This window comes from Chrysoperla carnea, chromosome 1, assembly GCF_905475395.1.
Source record: "Chrysoperla carnea chromosome 1, inChrCarn1.1, whole genome shotgun sequence".
Lineage (NCBI taxonomy): Eukaryota > Metazoa > Arthropoda > Insecta > Neuroptera > Chrysopidae > Chrysoperla > Chrysoperla carnea.
Genome location: NC_058337.1, coordinates 35747024 through 35769128, shown reverse-complemented (window position 1 = coordinate 35769128; position 22105 = coordinate 35747024). Strand labels below are relative to the sequence as shown.

The window sequence follows — 22105 nt, the reverse complement described above, 5'->3', positions numbered from 1 at the left end:
CTCGTTTTTTGTTTTATGCGAGTTTCTCATTATTTAAAAATTTTATTTTTCACGGGCTGAAAAAGTGATTTGTAAAAAAAATATACAAATTGCAGTAAAAAAATAGGATTTGAATATTATATTCATTATACTTTGCCATACTAAAAGAAAAGAAATTGAATGAAAAAATATTTGAACGAATTTTTATAGTGTTAAGAAATACTAACCCTCCCCTAAAAAAACTTTGTTCCAAATTTGTGACAGATTTGTTCCGCAAAATGACTGAAATATATGCGTTGTAGCGTATGTGAATTAAAACGAGACAAATTTTTACTAGATTGAGCTGTAACTGCACAAAATCAACAAATTAACTTTGAAAAAAAAACCCTCGTTTTTTTACTGCGTGTTAATGAAAGGGCTAATTAAGATTATCATAATGTAACATATTACAATTGTAGTACATAATTTTGACTAATAATGTGCAAATACTCAGCTTATCATAAAGTAAAACATGGAGAATTCAGCTGCCTAAACTTGTACGGTGGAAAAAGATGATTATAAAAATATTACTCGCCATTGCCCATGAGTTTACACTCAAATTTACTCAACCGACAATGATAGTCTAAATCTAGGACGAAAGAGAACATGCAGTGTCAAGGCATTAACATGCATTCACTTTGTATATGTAGCCAATTTTGTATTATCTATTTCTTCTATTAATGTTGAACTATTAAAAGAGCCAATCTCCTGCTCGGGAAAGTTACTGGGTACAGTGTGTGCACGAGAGATACATTTAGGTCATAGGGTCCATTGTGATACCAAATTTGTGTTTTACTACCTATTCCGCGGGTAATTTAATGTGTCAGCTCCTCAATTTTTTTGATAGGCTAAGTACAACTCCTACAAGCATATTCCATGCACAACACCAACCTAAAACAACCATTATTAAGTTAATTTATTTTTGTGACGCCAGGAATCAAACCCACTACCTTAGGCATACAGCGTAAGAAAATGGTCACTCTTTAGCCATTTAAGCGACTAGGGTTGATTGGCAAGTATTAAGTTCTAATAAAATTTTCAAACGTCATTTTTTTAAATAGTAATAAATAAATTAAATAAAAACAAAAACATAAATAGTTTTATAGTTTAAAATTGGTATGACATTATTAGAAGAGAAATTTAAAAATAATATAAAAAATTGCTGATACACTTCTGAATAAATGACAAATGGTTACCCAAAACAGTTTGATGCATTTACGTACGTCATAAACCTTCATTTCAAATTTCACTCTCAGCTTCATTTCCAGTTTGATTTTTGATATGAAATCCTACTCACATTCTTATTCTGAATCTCTCTCTTATCGAAAACAATCTGTATCAAATAAGTCAATAATTTATTGTTTTGACTCCTATTTGCTCCCTTACTGTAATTTATGGTTATTTTTAATTACTAATAACATATATTATAGTAGTAATGGTCATAAAACTTTTATGTCGCATTCCATAATATATTTGTGTATTATATAACTAACATTGCCTCACATATTTTAATGGGATACAAATAGTATGGCCCTTAGTCCGTGGTCTGTTTATCAGATGATCAACATACAACAACTCAATTCAATTTTATTAATTCTTCAATACAAACATTTCATATAAAAGAACTTATAAATGTCATAATAGGTGTAAGATATCGACCATAAGCGCAAAATGAAGTGAAAAATTGTTATCTTTTCAACCACGACTTGAAGATTGAATCAAGATAAAGTATGAAGAGTTAAACAAGATAAAATTTTACGGAAAAGGATTAAAAAATGATTTGCAATCATCTTGTCGTGCCACCTTTTTTACGTATTATATTGTAAAAATGATTTTAGACAAACAAATTAAAAAAAAAAAACAAACAAACAAAAAAAAAAAAAAAAAACGAAAATCGTAAAACTCAAACACAAAATTCCTGTCTGTATTAAAATACTTTAAGATAAGTCCTTCAAAAGTAAATGTAAAGCGAACATGAAACGAATGAAAATAAACAACATTTTCACTTCATTATGGGCATGTGGTTTGAAAATTTTCTCATAAATTCTAAGCTGTCATCAGTTGTCATCAATCCTAGTTATTAATTTCGAAATTCCCAGAAATGTAAAAGACATGAGAACTGTTTGGAGGTTAGTACATTTTGATAACATGATTCCACAACTTATTTTTTGATAATTAATGTACTACTCTTCACACTTTCGTTAACAGAATAGAACAACTGGAATATTATTCTATTTCGAATTTTAATCTCTATGACACTGTGTTGACTTCTCGAAATGGCATAAAAATGATTCAGCTGTGTACTTTACTACAAAAAATTTATACTTTACAATTTTCCTACAGTACAACGAGAGGTACCGTGAGGAACTATAGTAACTATAATCCTTTCGTTTCTTGGTACTTTGTAAATATAGCGCTTATTTTTTTATTTGCAAGCTATTTTTCTGAAAATTTAAGGTATAAATTTTAGAATAAATATTTGTTTGATTCGATTGAAAAGTAGCTATAAAAATTAAGAATTTTGTTTTAGTTATTACTGTATGAATTAATTGTAATTCTAGTTTAAAACAGACATATTTCTGACTTGGTACTCAACCAAATATGTGCGTACATTACGTTTGGTTTGATCAGGATATTAATTATGGTGTAACATAAAAATTTCCTTGTGCTTACTTTAAATTATCTCTGTTATCTTTAACTTCTGATAACTTGCACAGCTCAATTTTTTGTTTTTTGTTGCATTTTTTTATTTTGGTTTTACTTCCCAACCAGCAAGCAAATCAGAACGATAACGTGCAATAAGCAACTAAATTCCAAAAATAAAAATTTTTTGTTTTAAAATATTTTTGGTCGAATGCATTTTTTTTTAAGAATTATACTTTCAAGTTTAATAATATTCTTCTACTTCAAAAGAATACTACTCTCAAACTATTTGTGTTTTAAAAGAAGACGGCTCTTTCCAAATACAATTTTAATAGCGCCTCACAAAGAATCTGAAGGTGAGCCAATATTTTTAGGACATATAGTAATTTATTTCTATTTGAAAAGTCTGTCGTTAATTTCTCAGTTAATTTAAGCCAAAATTGAAATTCTTCGGTTGTGAAATGGTATATGTATACTTAAATTAATCGCAATGGAATTAAGAAGAGTAGTGTACTTTTAAAACAAAATTATTTATACAGAAAGCGTTAGTCTTATGAGCCGAAATATTTCAAATTTTTGAAAGTAGAATTATTTGGGAGTAGAAAAGAAAATTGTTTATTGTAAAGTACAATCATTTATGAATAAATTTTAACCGTAGTACATATTTTAAAAAGTTGAAACATATTGGAATAGATCAATTTTAAAGTAGTTAAATAGAAAATTTATGGAGCGGAATAATAATTCTATTTACTCCTAAGCGGTCATTATAAGACACCCTATATACAAAACATAAATTGTAATATAGAATAATATAGAGATCTTCTAACTATGGTTTACTTATGATATACTAAAAAATTATTTTAAAACCTATTTTTATTACATATTACATAAATTATATTTATTAATCATTATAATAGTTTATAGGATTTTTATTTATTTTTTACAATATATTACATAATGTATTTTAGAGTATATACCTACTCGAGTCATCCCTAAAGCACAACCAACTACCAGTTTTACCCGCGGCTTGACATACGTTTAGATATAATTAAATAAATAGCTGGTCATCGCAGCTCTGTAAGATATGCTGATTTTAATTTATCCTAAAATTTGGACAAAGTGTTCAGAAAAACTACTTCTCTAAAAGAGGGTTAAACTCACTTGTGCACATCTATAACGATTTATTTTATTACTTCAATTTTTTACAAATTGGTTTAATAAAAAACGAAAAATCCAAATTGAAAAGTCCTAAAAAGTGAACTGAGGCTGATTTACGAACTGAAACTTTTAACTTTCGATAAATATTCGAGTGGTAGAAATAGAAAACTATCTTCCCATCTATTCAAAATTTTAATCTATAACAATGAAATTAATCATTAATTTAGAGTCTTAGAGACCTTCTGTCCTATTATTCTAATTATTATTGACACTGACTGTATTCTAGTCGGATTCCAGTCTGAATGTTCCCCAAAATTATTCTCAAAATTAAATTATTTTCCAAAATTAAAGCATTGAAACCTTTTTTCTACCACATATGTTAAAAGAAAAACATTAAGAATAGAATACCTAAAAATGACTTGACAATGATGACAATTTTCAACCGTTGAAAGACTTTAAAAGTCTTTTTCCTATAAATGCGCCTATTTTTTAAACCTTTTGCCAATTTCAAAATCGTTGCTATTTCTATAGGTCAGAAAAAGATAGTCACATATAACCATTATCTTAGTTGAACTGGCTTCCGAGAAACTTACTTTTTTAATACAGAATATAAAATATAATTTTGTTAAAAAATACGAAAATTAAACTTGAACAAAGAACTTAGTATTTTCCATCATTTATTTAAACAAATAATAAAAAATTAAATTTTCCAATTAATTTCTATCAACATAAATTCAAATAATAAATTGTATATATTTGTTTAATAGTATAGACTTGTAGACACTGACATTTCGGGCTTTTTTCGAAAAGACATTTATAAAAATCATTATCCCCGTTAAGAAAATTCGTATAACTAATTACATTCCGTCGTATAACTAATTACATACATATATTATACATGTATTATATATTACAGATATTGCATTATTCGGTCATGAAGCGTCAAAAAAATAAAATATTAAAAATAATTTTAAAAAAATTGAAAAACTAACATGTTATGTAATATGGTGAGCTTCATGTCCCAGGGAGTATAAGTATGGCGTTTCGCTTGCTTCGAACCTCGTAAAACAAAAGTATCATAAATCGTTTGGAAACTATAGTATATTCGACAAATTCGATTAAAGAGATATGCAAGGATTGGCTAATATTGAGGAGTTCGACAAAACTTTATAAATACATTTTTTGATTAACAAAGTTTCCGAAAGTCACAAACAATCCCTAGATCATGGGGCTTTTTATTATTATTTTATCGTTCAGAGTTGGCTGCATAAGTGATGAATTACATAAGTTCTCCTTTTCAATTGGATATTTTTATATCAAAAAGTCTAGAGAGTGTGATAAAAAACTTCTTGAAGTTTATAATAATACCATAAAAAAATAAGGTTGTCGATGATTTAAAAACAAAATTTTATTAATTAAATATTAGGATTTTGGTAGTACATACTATAATACAATAAATAATTAAAAAATAATAATAAATAATTTTATTATTGGTATACGACTATAAGTTTTTTTATTTTATCTCAAAATTTTTCGAACCTACGTTCTCAAGAGATTAAATTAATTTATACAAATTTTTAATTTAATTATAAGTTCATCGAAGATCCATCATTTGAGGAACAGAGACTACTATAGTCAGAGAGAGTATTGATAATTGAAGGGCGATATCTATATTATCAAACTTAGAAGCAGCACTTGTTCACAATATATTATACATATGTTTATAGTTTCGTGGTATTGCAAAGATAAAAGTAACTCATTACTTGACTGCAAAGCATGAATTTGGTTTATATGTGTTAACCGTGCAATAAACCAAAACTTTTTTACAATACTGTAGGTTTACAATCACCTTAAATGTCATGCGTTAACGTCCCGACCATTTTGCCATTACTTCCAAGTCTAGTATCACAACCCATAATAAATGTATTATAATAGAATTTTTCCTTTTTTTTTTTGTTTCAGCATCAAGTAGTGGTGGATGTATGTTAACATATTCAACAACAACGATGGTGCTACCCTCATTCGTGTCCCTAGTGGCTGTCTGTGGCATTATAACACTAATTCAAACACATTCAACAATGATATCAACCATATTTACTAACATTTTAATTAATATGGCTGGTATTATTATTGATAATAATAATAATAATTATATTGTTAATAAAATAACTACAATGTCACCAACATCACCACACAGGTAACTAAATAAATTGTGGCTAATAAAGCATTAATAAATTAAATATAAACAATGAAATAATTTTTAAAAAAATTATAAAAAAGTTATTTGTATATTTTTTCAACAAACCAAAAAAAAAAAGTGTAGACTTTAATTAATGAACGGTGGCCATAAAATTTTTATAAATATAATTTGTTTAAAACAATGAATATTATTTATATTCATGAAAATTAACAAATATTTTTTTAAGTTCAGAAAGCAAAACACATCTATGAGATCCATTTTACTAATGCCAGTGAATTTACATTTTTTATGCGTCACATAGGCAATTTTATAATAACACTATTATAGAAAACGTAAGCATTACAGCTGTCTAGTTTTAGCTAGAACTTACGGATTCTTGCAAAGGCTAAGTGTAATCTTAACAGCGCTTAGAGACAGTGTATTTAATGAAATAATCTTTTTACCATCTTCAACTATATAAAAAGGGAATTTTAATTAAATAATTTAATAAAGGACCGTAAGGTATAAAAAAATCATATAAAAATCATCTCGGAATCCAGGACCAGTCAATGAATCTTTATTGAAACTGTTCGACTGCAATGTTAAAGAAGTGAAAAAATTTGAGCGCTCTTGGGTCTTGGGTTCGTAGGATCCATCTTGTAAACCGTAAGAGATACAACAATCATCGCAGTTTACCTGTGAGGACACTAATTAGGTCAGAACATAAATTATTCCATAAGGCTAACTAAGCTTATAGCTAGTTTAAATTCTTAACTAAATAAATAATTCATTAGCTGATTTGTTATCTTGATGATCTAATCCTTCTTCTTTCTTTCATTTTATGCGCTTATTTTTCAGATAAAAAAAACACTTACTTTCCCAATAATAGTTAATTAGTAGCCGGCAGCCGCTCGAAACTTCTTCGTAGGTGGAGAGAAAATGAATACTTATTTCCTGGCTTAATAAGTGCCGTCACGTGTAAACTATGATGTTGTTGTTTATGTATTTACAAGGAACATTTTTTATCTTTAAAATTTTGTTGTATCTCTTACGGTTTACAAGACCCAAGATCGCATTTTTACTTTTAACTTCTTTACGTAAGTTTAAAACAATATAGTCGAACAGTTTTTATAAATACACTAATTTTAAAATCCCTTTATCTCAAGGATATCATTTTCTCAAGAAAACTTTAATATTTGTTAATTTTCATACGAGGAAAAATGTTTAACTTTTTGACATGACGTATAAATTTTATGATCACCGTTTGAAATAAATTTTTTTTTATTAAAACAATAAAACACTTCGTTCTCTATAATTCATTCATAAAACAACAGCATGAGACTGATAAAACTAAAATAAAACTAATGAAATAGTATTTTAGCTTTTGGAATAGGAAAATATTTGGATATATATATTTTTTTTTAGTTTCTTGCTGTGTTTTTCAAAATTTCTAAATATGTTAGATTTTTAAATTAATACACATTTGATTTGTAACATATCGAAACTATAAGTCTAAACTATAAGATATAACATGGTACAATTGTGACAAAATGATACTTAAAAGTTGGTAGTGAAATGATTTTATCAAAACAAAAATTAATTTATCGGAAAAAATTTTTAATCTGACTCTGTAAAAGTGAAAACCAAGGTAGAGCGAATAAATATGGTATGTTCTTGCACAGGTAGAACTCTATAATACTTTTATTATCATACTCCTATATCGATCATACTCCCCAATGATATTCCCAGCCAGATTCCACCATATTTGTTTATTTTAATTTTAAAAGCCTCAAATTTTTTATTTAGTATTGTTTTTCAAAACTTATGCGTGAAGAAACATTGTATTACAATCTAAATGGGAATTGTGAAAACTTCATCTGGTTGATTACACGGACTGGTTAAAAATTCGTTAATCAAACGATCATAGCATCCTATTAATTTTGTATGTGTTTGATCAGGGTTAATATTAGCTTATTTATCTATCAGATTACTAACAAGTGAAATTTACAAAATTTAAAAAACTCCCGACCAATTTTCGGGTACCTACAAAACCCTAAACTTGACTTGAAACCTATTAAAAAACACTCTCCATTAAACTACGTTTTTCATTAAAGCCTTTTCCGAACTGAGCCGATTTTGAAGATCATCGCCAATTTTTTAGTTTTTTCGGGTGCGGAACAATAAATTCGTACTTGAAACACAGCTAAGCTACTCTCCATTAAATGAACTTTCAAACGAAACAAAAAAATGAAAATCGGTTAGTCGCTACGAAACTTATAATATCACTTTTTCTTAGTTAGGCTGTCAAAAAAGATTATCTGTGACAAAATGATTGAGTTGGATATGATATGTTTCGCAACAGGTTTGAAGAGATGTTTGTTGATTGTCCAGTACATCACAAATGAAAACATGAATGCAAGGATCGACAATCTTACGAGCTTATCATATTTTACGAAAAGTGTGATAAACAATGCTGTGTCTTTTGTTCGGCAAAAACAATTTTGTCTGAGTTATCTTCTTATCTATTATTCTTATCATTTATGTTAAAAACTGTTGTATTTATAAAGTCGTAATGTCGTAATCAAGATCTTTCAACCATAATGTTTGTTATTGATATCATATGTCATATGATATGCTGTCAAACGCAATTGCATGCACATTATTAACAGGTTGCGTAACTTACTACAATTAATTTTTTTTTTTTCAAATAAGAAGATATCGTATTCAATGCATGTCCAAGAGAGCTTAACTTGAGCTACCAAATTTATAAAACTATTACTCTCATTTATTAAGCGAATTGACATGTGGTTTTTCCAAATTTGTCATGATGTATTTGAAAAAATTGTAACATACAATGATTTGCGACTGAGCAAAATTTGTATTGCTTTCAAGCCTGAGTTGTTATTTAATAAGGAAGTTCTTTCTAAAGCGTCCTTTATTATCCCTTACTAATTACAAGAACGTGTCTAAATAAGCAAATTTCGATTAAAACGGAATTTATTTTGTACTTAAAAGGACGGGTACGGATAGTCTAAGGCATCTGGTATATTATACATTATATTAAACATTTAATTAATTCTTTCATATTCATGTTTAAACGATATGCCTCGAGTACTTATGTAGAAATTTTATTCAAACGATAATTTTGAATAATGGTAGGTGTAAAATTGATTAGTGACATATGCCAATCATATCAATTCTACTAGAATATTGAATACACGTAAGTAGATATACCGAAGGGGAATTGTTTATACAAGTTGTTCTGAAAAATGTGGAAAAAATAATTAATAAAAAAATTTGTTCACTCCGTGGAAAGAAGAATATCCATTTACCTTATTTTTCACCTTGTGTCCCAGTCCTAGTGCTCCAAAGAAGGTTTTTTTAATACCTAGCTTATACTGTACTTTCTACAGACAATACATACAGTGCACGCATTTAGATAATAGGTTGGCTGATAAGTCCCCGGTCTGACACATAAATGGCGTCGCTAGTATTAAATGCATATTATTTTTATATAGTACCAACCTTCAAATGATTCGTGTCAAAATTTGACGTCTGTAAGTCAATTAGTTTGTGAGATAGAGCGTCTTTTGTGAAGCAACTTTTGTTATTGTGAAAAAAATGGAAAAAATGGAATTTCGTGTTTTGATAAAATACTGTTTTCTGAAGGGAAAAAATACAGTGGAAGCAAAAACTTGGCTTGATAATGAGTTTCCGGACTCTGTATTTTTTCCCTTCAGAAAACAGTATTTTATCAAAACACGAAATTCCATTTTTTCCATTTTTTTCACAATAACAAAAGTTGCTTCACAAAAGACGCTCTATCTCACAAACTAATTGACTTACAGACGTCAAATTTTGACACGAATCATTTGAAGGTTGGTACTATATAAAAATAATATGCATTTAATACTAGCGACGCCATTTATGTGTCAGACCGGGGACTTATCAGCCTGTTATTGTCCCTTGGTTGTGAGAAAGGAAGGGTTTTTAATTGTAAATGAACTTTTAGCAAAATGATATCAGGCTGAAGTCGCTTTCTGTTAACTTGAACATGGGGCATAGTTCATAGGCTCTTGTCCCATTTTTAGAAAGAAAGAAAAATAATGAAATGTTTTATTGACTTGAACGGATCGTATAGTGTTTTCTTTATAGGATCTTTTGTTACATCTGATATAGTATATATTATGAAATAAAATTTTAAATGAAAGTCGCCATTTTTGTCATAGAGAATTAATGAGAAATATATTTTATAAATCTCATAAAGCAATTTTTTTATTTAACTGTTTTGAGTATAAAATTTTCATAGCTTAACATTAAGTTTTTGACCCTTTTTAAGACCTTTTTGTGAGATATTGCATGAGATTTTTTTTTAATTATTCTAAATAACAATGCCATTGTTAATAAGCTCTCTTCTAAGCGAGGTCCTGTTTTGCTAATGATACATCGAATCTTTTCTCTACTTAATATCGAATGACCTTTCCACCAATATTTTTTTGTGAGATATTGCATTTATATAGAATAGAAACGATCAATTTTCACAATACCAACCCGTATCTATACAATATTTAATTTATAGCGGAAAGCTTCGTAGTACAATGACGATGGGTTTTTACCTCAAAAAACATTCGGGCAAAATATTTGACTGCACAGGTTGGTCAATAGTAGTTTTGTCTGAAAATTATTGAAAATTAGTGACTGTAAATTTGCGGTCAAAAGTGGTTTTGACTGGCGCTTCTGTCAAAATTAGTTATAATTCGTAAAAGGAAACCTCCATGATCAAAACAACTCAGTCATTACAATTCTGGTAAAAATAACTCGCAACAAAAACAACTCAGAGCCCAAGCAACTCACTACAAAAAGAATTCGCGTTAACCCTGCAGCTGCTTTCACTCCCTTATCTACGGGCTATCTTGCCTTTGATGGGGTAGAGTTAGTACGAATCTGCGGTTTTTTTGCCCTTTCGGTAATCTTGCGCTCACTCACTGATTCACAGGCTTACCGTGCCTTTAATGTGGTTGAGTTAGCACGAGACTGTGGGTTTTTTTGCTATTTATTCAACTCTGTGATTGCGTTCATTAACTGATTCACGGGTCAGCCATGCCTGACACAGAGAAAAAGTAACAAGTACTTAATAAATTGACAGTAAATTAACGAAAAATGACAATTACATTATAGTTCTTTTTAATGATTATTTTGTTTAATGGCAGTTAAGACAATTGAAGTAAAAATAAGGAAAAACCAATTAGTCAACTACTTTTGACCACCTTCATTGGGCAATAGTGATTTTGACTGTTATTTCAGACAAAAGTACTGCTGTCGAAAGCCTGCGGTCCAAAGTACTTTTGAATGATCTTGCTAGTTAAGTAAAAGTACTTTTGATCGGTTAAGAGTTTTGACTATACTAAATATATCTCCAAATCCACCAAAAATGTAATTATGTGATTACACAGAAGCTGACGTTTTCTTCGGTTACTCTGAAGCAAGAAGAAGAAACTATTTTATACTGAATTTTACGGTATTCATATCAATATAATAACTCTTATCAAGAGTGGTTTTGAAGACATTGGCAATGAAAATGTTTCTAGGCAGACCGTTTTTAAAACTTTTATGTTCGACACACGCTAGAGATATATACTTTTCTTGGATTGTATTCAGCAAATACTATGTTAAAAGTTTACCTTGATTCAATGATTTGAAAGTTTGGTGGAATAATCAGTTTTATATGACTGTAGTATCAATAGTATCCTAAGTTGTGTGTATACATTTGTATGTTAAAACCATGAAAATGAGTAGTTTTTAGTTGAGAATATTATATGACATGATAATTAATCTTTTCACTATCAACAAGGCAGCAAGTACAAGCAATACATATCAAATATTAATAATATTGTAACATTCATATCCTTCACACATACATACATGTATGTACGTATACATACGTATATACGTAAACCGCTCTCATTTAAATAATAAATTATTTATCAATTTAAAACCAAATGTCAATATACAGGGTCTTATATAATTACTTATTATTAGAAAGTTTTAAGTTTTATACATACTTAAAATCAATAAAACCACCCAAACTAAGTTTACTTATTTCATCTTCAATTTATAATAAAATACTAATTACTGAAAACATCCTTGCATGCATATCTATTTGAGTGTATTTAATCTGGCATTTTAATCAATTTTTCTCGATTGGTGAATAATAATTTGTGTTAATAGAGTTGAGAACATATCTGGAAACGCGCGAATATCTTGGATATACAACGTGTTCTGTTATTGACTGCAGAAACTTAGCTTCTGAAAATAAGCACACCAAGAGCAACAAAAAAACTATTTTCCAAATTTGGATCTGAGTCCTAATTTGGGAGACACGGGCATGGCAAAAATTTATACATTTGTTCATTCACTGACTATCATTCGATTACCATTAGCCAAACATAATCAGTAGATATTAGTAAGTTTCATTTAATAATGGAAGGTTTTTTAAAAAAGTGTAAAATTATTTTATTGAACTTGATCAAACTGTTCCACTTTTTATATTTTTATTCCATTATCGTGAGAAATAATAATAATTATAAGTAAACATTTTCTCATTGGACATAAACAAACAAATCACATCCATTGTCGCATGGTTTGTTTCTTCACGTACAATAATTTAATGTTTTTTCAAAATAATATAATCCAATTAAATCATTTTATACTTTTTAAAAATCCTTACCTTAGTTGAATATTATTGAATGAAATTTACTAATATCTACTGATTATCATTGACTACTGGTTATCGAATGATAGTCAGCGAATGAACAAATGTATGAATTTTTGTCATACCCGTATCTCCCAAATTAGGCCTCAGATCCAAATTTGGAAAAGAGTTTTTTGTTGCTCTTGATGAGCTTATTTTTAGGCTAGGTTTTTGCAGTCAATAACAGAACACGTTGTATAACAAAAGGAAAAAAAACAAAGTTCGAAAGAAATAGATTTTATATATGAAAAGAAACTGAAATTTAAATCTACATCTTTGTAAGACTTGCTAATTTCAAACAGGAATTAACTCGTTTATTCTGTTTGCTAAAGCTAGAGGAAAAAAGAAATAATTTATTAAATACAAGCCAAATTTGTTCATTTTGAATGAGTTTGAAAAATCGCCTGGAAGCCTGAAAAATCGAATTATTGTGAATCGAAAATAGATTTGGATATGAACAAAGATCTTTTGGGTGCGTTGTATAAAACATATGGCATTATCAAAGCTTCAAACAGACCATAAACGATGAAAAAAATTCATGATTCCAGGTTTTTGCTCGATTCTTTGTAAGAGTTTGGGTAAAAGAACGTCATTTCTGAAATTTTGTGTTGGTTAAACATCAGATTATATACGCTCACTTTTTTTGAAAATCAAATGTGTATTGAATTAACATATAAAAGGAATCCATAACATTTGTTAAATTAAAATAACATTAAAATCAAAAAGGCATTAAAAAAATGAATGTTGTAAAAAAAAAACCTAAAAGTATATACACCATTCTGTAACGAGTACTAATCTAATTAATTAACTAAAAAATATGGAGCGAATGAAAAAAGTTCCCTCTCGAACATATACAGGCTGTTATACTTACGGATTGGAGTAGATTTAAGAATAATTTCCATAATATAACTTGTTTTCCAATTTTGAAAAAACCAAGTTTATGCGAACCACGTTTTTTTTAATATATTTCAGTCAATGTTCATTACATGTGGCTTTTACGTCAAGCAAAATTTGCAAAAATGCATTGCTATATAGAAAATGGTTTTTAGTTTGTAGTTAAGTCAAATAAGATAAATTTACGACATAAATTTCTATTTTTATTTGACCGTGGTTACAACAGAGTTAGAAAATATTCATTCTTCAAAATGATGGTAAAAACTGAATGACTTGTCAGATTTTTAGATATCGGAAAATGATCTGAATAAAATTGTTGGAGCTCTTACGGGATATAACATCATAGCTCTGGATTACACCAATAATATCATATATAAAACCGCAGTTTTTAATACGAGAAAATTAATATTCAGATTAACAATTTTCAATACTTTTTCATAGATTTTTTGAAACCTGAAAGAAAATTTACAATGATAAAAGAATATAAGCATTTATTTTATTAAGTTTGTCCACATTTTGCCTTGAAAGTGGATTTCGATGAAAAATCTGTAAAACTACTATTTTTTCGATTATCGTCAGCTGTTGGAAGAAGTACAACTTCAAAATATGTCATTATCGCATTTAATCGGAAGAAAATACGCTTGAAGTTTGTCGATACTTGTAAGTCAAAGTGAACTGGAGATGGAGTTGCCAAGTATACAGGCGAATAACCTCCATTGCCCTTGTAAAGTTTTGGCTAGAAATTTTCGAAAAATTGTTAGTTATTTATGAAGATGAACTTTCTAATTTAAAGTGTTATTCTATCTCTTACCGTTAAAGATCTAAATTGGATATTAAAGAAACCCGAAGAGCTTGGTTCAATCTGACGGCAGAAAATGATGTAGCTCATCAAACTCTACTAATTTGCTTAAGTTATTTTGTTAGGTACAAAACGAGCTTTTAGCAATTATATATTAAAATCACCCACCCTGTATATTGTATGTAATCTGAACGTACATAGAAAATTTACGAATCGTGAATCGACTTATAACTTAAAATTTGTAGTTTCAAATATTTTTGCGTTAACGTTTATAGTAAAAATACGTTTTATTCAATTTCAGCGAAAAAATAAAAATTTTGATTAAGTATTCCTTTTTGATCTGATCTTTGAATTAATTTCCAGTTATTATTTTTGTATTTTGCACACGTATTGTATTGTATTTTTAAGAAATTTTTCTAGGCAAAAAAAGCCGTAAACCTTTAGTCACACTATTTGAATGTTTCTGATTTACGTTTAAAAATTTTTAAATCATTGTTTTAAATCCTCTTCACATCCTTAAGTATAAGTCTGTATAAGTATTTTGTACATAAATATTTCATCAAAAGATAAAAACGAAAAATGGATAATCCACTTTCTATTTGTGCTAAAATTAAATAAAATTACTGTGAAATAAAACTTAGTATATAATTATTTATAGAGTTAAAAATGAGAAAAACTTTTTCGGAAAATAACAAATTTGATTAAAACTAATTTTTATGCATTTTTATTAACAGTGTGTGCTTGCGATAAATGGCCAAACGTAAGATATAAATTTATTAAAAAGCTGCGTTCAAGCGATGTCCTCTTACTATACCACCATAGAATGAATAATAATGTAATAATTTTTGCTTAGCTTTAATTTTTTTTTTTTTTGCCTTAAAATAACAAAAATTAAATATCAAATAGTTCAAGCATCCAAAGAATCCAAGAATCCAAAGAAGTACAATGTTTCTCTGTATGCTGAATATTGAATCAAACATTTAATAATTCAGCATTTTGGTCGCAGTAAATAAAAAAAAATGTAGAGGCATGTGGAATGCCGACAGAAGTAAGACATTAAGACATTGTAAAATAGTCGCATCAATCAATGTTTTTAGTGGAGAGTCCTATAGAACAGCTTCGATTTTGATGATTTTTTTAAAATGATTCTTTTTGTATATTATATAAAATCAGAAACATTTGAGATGGGGAAATAATCTGGAATAAAAATTAATGGGGAATTTTTAGCCAGCGAAAATTGCAAATGATAGAACTTTGAAATTTCGAGAAGATATTGATTTTATACAGTAGGTGTCATGTAAAGAAGGATTTTTTGAAATGCATCCCCTAAAAGGGTGAAATAAGGGTTGAAAGTCTGTGTGAAAATATGCATATTAACCGTCATTTTTGAGTTCACTGCTCAACCAATGTTAAAAATTCTTTCAGCCATATATTGCAATATTATCAGCAAGTAAATTGGGGTATACTTTATTTTCAAAAAAAAAAATAATAATAAGGTTCCGTACCAAAAGTAAAAATCTATTAAATAGTGAAACCGTCATTTTTGAGATCACTACTTAACCAATTTTGAAAATTATTTCATCTACAAAATGCTACAATATCAGCAAGTGTCGTATTTTCTTTTAAAAATTATTAGGAGTTTGTACTAAAAGTTACAATTCATTAAATAGTAAACAAAAGGGAAGTTAAGAGAATTGAAGGCTAAACGTGGATAATTGCTAGTTATTTATATTGTGGAAACATTTGTGCAACTTATATAAAAAATTCACTATTGTATGATATTTTAACTTAATAACAACAAAAATAGATTTAAACTATTAGTGCGGAACTTTTATCATTATATCATCTTTTATCAGCTTATTCCCCTTCCATATTATTTCCCCACTCTGAAATGTTTCTGATTTTAAATAATATACAAACAGAATTATTTTGAAAAAAAAAGTCATCAAAATCGGTGTTGCTGTTGAGGACTCCCTAAGAATGGCTATTTTATGTATTCCTTTATCCGAATGTGTTTTTGTTTAGTTTTTAAATTAATTATAGTATGAACAAAAGGATTTTATGCTTTAAAAGAGCAATGAAATTATTAACATATTCATTTCCGAGAGAACTTCTGGATGCTTAATATGTATAAACGCTCTTTAGTATAAATGCAAAGACCTCCGGGTTTTGAGTCCATAAATACAGAAGCTAAATTTTTGTATACAAGTTATACAATGGGTTCAATAGTCTATTATAAACAATAAAAAGGCAACAGTTAACAATGATATCAAGCGGTCTCCCATCCCAAAACTGACTGTGTCCAATGTCTCTTAACTTCAGTGATCCTGTTGTATGTATCATACATGTCACTTGGTATAAATGTCACTTACAAGGTAGCGATCCAAGTTACGGTGATCATCAAACTACAATTATGCCCCCCTTAATTACAATTATAATAAAATCACTCAACGCGGCTCAAGAAGTTATCACTTCAATAAACCTAAATCATTTAGTTTTTATTCATTCTTATTATTCTGTTTCTAAATAAGTCGATATTTCTTGAACGTTATATTTACCAGGAAAATTTCCATGTGAAATTTTTCTTTATTTGAGTACTTAAATTTATATTTTAAATTTGACTGTTTAACTTGGGAACGCTCTGTATATAATATAACTTTCTATATTTTAATATACAAACTTTTTCATTTTAAATCACATTTAAAAATTTTCTGTATTTTTTACAACCATTTCTATATTTTTCACTTTATTCAGTCTACTCAAATACAAAACTCGGTAAAATATAATTAAATTGTACATATTGATTCTAGTTTTTAAAAAATAAAAGATTATTATAGGGAAAATTAATATTAAATATGTATATAAACAAAAAACTATATATATTATTTAATCAAAAACTTACTGTTATAGACACTTAATTATTTTAAAATTGATTTACTATTTTATTATTAATTCAAATTAATTGAACATTTCGGGGAAGTATTCCAAAAAATTTATTCATTCATAAGCTAATGTCATTTTATTCATTTGGCAAACTTGAACTCCATACAATCTGAAGTAATGTTATATTAAAATGTGGCGCCTTAATGCATATTTTTTATCCCAAATCGCAAAAGTGTAAGCGTGTTATTGTGTACAACTTTACTTTGAGAAACGTATTTTGATTTTTCTAATGATAAATCGCATACATGGTCAATAATATATCACTTTTCGTTGGTTCCCAACCAAAATTTCATTGACCTTCAATTTCTGACCATCAATTTTTAATAATTCACAAATTTGTGCTTGACGATTTGAAAGTGAACCAAAAGAATTTAGCTCTCGCTTCACGATCGGATTTTAAATAATTATACTTTCTGATTTCGTGTATTTGTTTAAGACCGAAGGAATAATTCCCTGAAAATGAAAGCCCATTTTTTAATATATTTCTTTTTGTATATTTCCAATAAAAAATAAATTTTACTTGTACATAAAAAATCAATTTAAAAAGATTATTATGATGCTAAACTGTTTTATAAATAGCTTCAAAAAGCTATCAACTTTTTAATAAAAATGTTTGAGTAATGTTTTACGAAAACTAATGAAACTTACTAGAACAATACATTACTTGAATATTATAAAATTTCTTTTGGTTTTTGTAAAAAAAAAAAAAATATTTGTAAACAAACAAAATTGATGAAACGTAAAAAATTTACAACCAATCTGTATATGTTTCAATTCAAAAAAATAAATGGATTTAAAAAAAAGTATTTTAATTTTGGATTCTTATTTATTTCCTAACACTGTTTCAGTTGTATTTTTATTTAGAAATAACAACAGGTAATTTTTTTTAACATTTATAGTGCATATCAGAATCTCCGTAAAAAACATATTTTTAGTAGGTGATTTAAAAATGATGGCCTACTTCAAATATTCCCAATAAAAAGTGTGTAATTTTTTTCGTAGTTTATTTCAAAATTTGACTTGTTTTGTAGATTATGGTCGTTCATATTCATATCAAAATTTTATATCACTTACGGAAACAGTGGTGTGAGTTTATTGACACTAGAGTTCACAAACAACAAGTGAAAACAAAGAATTGACTGAGTAAATGGTTGAAATACCGTGCATAGTCAGTGTCGGTTACTCTATCACATTACGCATACACACATATCACACACACATAACTGATATTCCCAAATAATACATACTATACAATTTACACGTGAGTTGAGTCCTCACGGGTAAACAGTGATGTTTACAAAAAAATATTTCAAACAAAATGGTTTATTTTTTGATAAGGAACATTTTTTACATTTAAACTTTTGTTCTATCTCTAACAAAATATCCCAACCCAGACCTAATTGACCTATGTTGGTCATTTACGAACTCGACCTCACTTCTTCCGTCCTGAGTACCCTCAATTTCAGCTAGATATCTTTTTTTGATTTGAGTTATCGTGTTCACAGACGAGCGGGCGGACGGACGGACGGACATCCGTGGACTAATTTGACTAATTGGACTAAATGGACTAATAATGTAATTTTATGAACACCTATACCAAAATTTTGTGCGTAGCATCAATATTTTTAAGCGTTACAAACTTGGGGTGAAACTTAGTATACCTTGCATATTACATATATGCATGTTATAAAAATGTAGAAATTTTGTGACGTGTGTGATAGAAAGGCCTAAGCAAATTTTATACCTTATTACACACGCCTGAAAATCCAACATTCAGGTCGTGAGTTGTATACTATTTTTCTTTATCCCCTAACCGAAATTACGGTCTAATATTCGTTTAAATAATGATTGAAAGTTTGTATGTAAATTCCTTAAACTCCATACAAATTATTTTAAAACAAAACAAAAATATCACGTTAGATGTAATAACAATGTTACTATGGACTATAAAATTACCCTATTGATTTAAAAAAAAATTCCAAAAGTTATCGCTTGCGGTATGTTGAGTGACTACTTTATGTAAAAGGAGGTAGGTAAGTAATGTGTAAAGGTGTAGAACCATTTAATGTATTTTAAAGAAGATTTAATAATAAACAGGATAATTAAACTATTTTCTTACAAATAAATTTTTGTATCATTTTATTTAAAAAAATAATCTATTAAGGATGAACGATGGCAAGGGAAATTTTAAATAAAAGGTTGATTTTTTTTTTAAATATGAAGTTGGATTAAGTCTAAATCAATTCTGAAAATTTTAGGTGGGTTTGCTCGATTATTTATATAAATAAATAATTTCAAACCAAGGCGTATTTAAAATTGGTCTTATGGGACGGTAGATGGATGAAATTATATTTTGATAGATTTCTCCAAAAATAGTCGATGGAAATTAAAAAAAAAACTATTTAAATTATTTAAAATAAAAACCTTAATAAATTATGGAAACAAAAAGATCCGCTGTACCCGGTTAACTAAGGATGTATGAGCACGGTTGCAGTGTTATAACTTGAATATAAGATATAAATTTCCATTTTTGCCCCAATTTTCTAGATCAATTTTTTGTATTATATAAATTCGTATTTCGACTACCAAGCAGTCATCACCAGTATGAATAAGCTCATCGTAATTACTCTCATTGTGTATGTTACTCGTTGCTAATTTGGTGGCGGCCTGCACATTGATATTTTCGTGTACCTACAATTTATACTTTTCCAAGTATCTGTGTACCTACAATTTATACTTTTCCAAGTATCTCTATACCTACAATTTATACTTTTCCAAGTATCTGAATTTCATCGGGGGAAAGTATCAATGTGCAGTCCGCCACCAAATTAGCAACGAGTAACATGCTCAATAAGAGTAATTACGGTTAGCTAATTCATACTGATGATGACTACTTAGTAGTTGAAATACGTATTTATATAATACAAAAAATTGATCTAGGAAATTGGGACAAAAATCGAAATTTATTTCGAAATATCCTAGAGCTCTCACTTATTATTTTTGATAATATTTATCATTTATTATAAATGTTAAAAATTTTCAATAAATCTACAAATTTCAAAAATTAAATAGATTTAAAGAAAAAAAATTAATTGTTGTTATTTTATTATTTATTTATTGACATCCCTTAAATTGTATATTTTTCTCGCTAATGAAGAATGTTCATAACGTAAACGAACTTTCCTTCCTTTGTATTTTGTTTTTATATATAAGTTCTCTTCTTGGTGTTTATTAATTATAAAATTACTGTTATTAATGTTTTTTAGGTGGGGTGATTTTATATAATGTATCGGATGTTACGAATTAGTAAACAATCAAATACGCTTGCTGTGTTACTTTGTACTCTTTCATGTCTCGTCATTAATGTAGAATCAATAATTAAACGCTGCACAATGTTTTCATAGTGAAATGAAATTTATGAGACAAATTCATTCAAAAAGACAAATCTTCCTCAAGGAAGAATGCCGATGCTTCTCCAATCAAGTGAAAATAACAATTGTCTGAGGTAACTGTTGAAATATTCTATGTAGCCAGTGTTGATGAATCAGAAACCCTACAATGTTAAGCTAAAATAAAAAGAATGAAGAAATATTAACTGTGTGATGGTACTTATGCAATTTTTCGTTAACATTCTTATTTTCTTGTGCGGGAGCCAATTAGGGTAAAATTTTATGTTCATTTTCTCCTTAAAGATAGAGGGATATAAATTGGTAGGTAGCGTCAACTAGCCTGAGCCTTATGAAAAATTTTTAAGCTATGGGAATTGGACATTAGTTGCTGTTAACATTTTGATAGTATATTAGTTATTTGAAACAATTAAAGGAACAAGTTCATATATCTAATTGTCATTGAGATATGATGCTTCAAAAATTTACTTGGTTTTAAGAAGTGTTAAAATGTTGACTTCTGCTTATGTTTTCAGCTGAATATCGGCATAGCCACTCGTGCTTAAGAAAATATTCTGAGTAATTAAGTTTTACCATATTTAGTTTCCATTCATTTAAGCGCGAAACAGGGTATGTAAACCTTATAATCTTGTAATCGTAAAAATCAAAAATTGTAATGATTCATATTTTAAAATATGAGCCTTAGTTAAGATGAAATTGTGGGAATTAAGTGGAAAAAAAGATTAAAAAATAAAAATAAACAATTGACTAAGACTAAGCTAATTATGGAAATATGATGTATGGACAATGCAGATTGAATATGGTGTTTGCATTATATCTAAAAAATAAGATAAATTGAAAAAATCCAAGAAATTTATGGCCTTCCAACCGCCACTTATCCTACTTTGTGAAAATTTTTCGATGTATTTTCTAGAAAATACTAAAAACTTTATTTTTTCAAATTTTTTTTATATGGCTTGCTGGTTGGATATACCTACAAATTTCCATCTCTCTATCCTTTATATTTTTGAAGAAAATGGACACCAAAGTTTTGCACTAATATGCCTCCCATGGGAAAACAATGAATTTTACGAAAAAAGTTGATAATTTTTTTATGAGCAACTTTTTTTACATTTAAACATGTTCTATCTCAAAAGGTTTAACCTCTTAAGGGGCCCAAATAACAAAGCACAAAAAGCAGCTTTAAAGCGATTTTACCCTTTCACACCTTTGATAGGGTCGAATAGGTTTGGATTAGAACAAATACTCACAATTTGAAGCTAGATACATATTTTCACGGGAAAACCATAACACAGCCGACTACCAAGGATTTT

The 22105-nt window shown here is 28.2% G+C and overlaps 1 protein-coding gene across 1 annotated transcript in view; it reads left to right on the top strand.

The window, feature by feature from the left end:
- Positions 1-22105, top strand: part of LOC123302912 — a 107203-nt gene that overhangs the window by 24172 nt on the left and 60926 nt on the right. The window contains exon 4 of the mRNA XM_044886033.1: positions 5782-5940. Coding sequence (XP_044741968.1) covers positions 5782-5940 — 159 coding nt within the window. The remainder of the gene's footprint in view (positions 1-5781; positions 5941-22105) is intronic.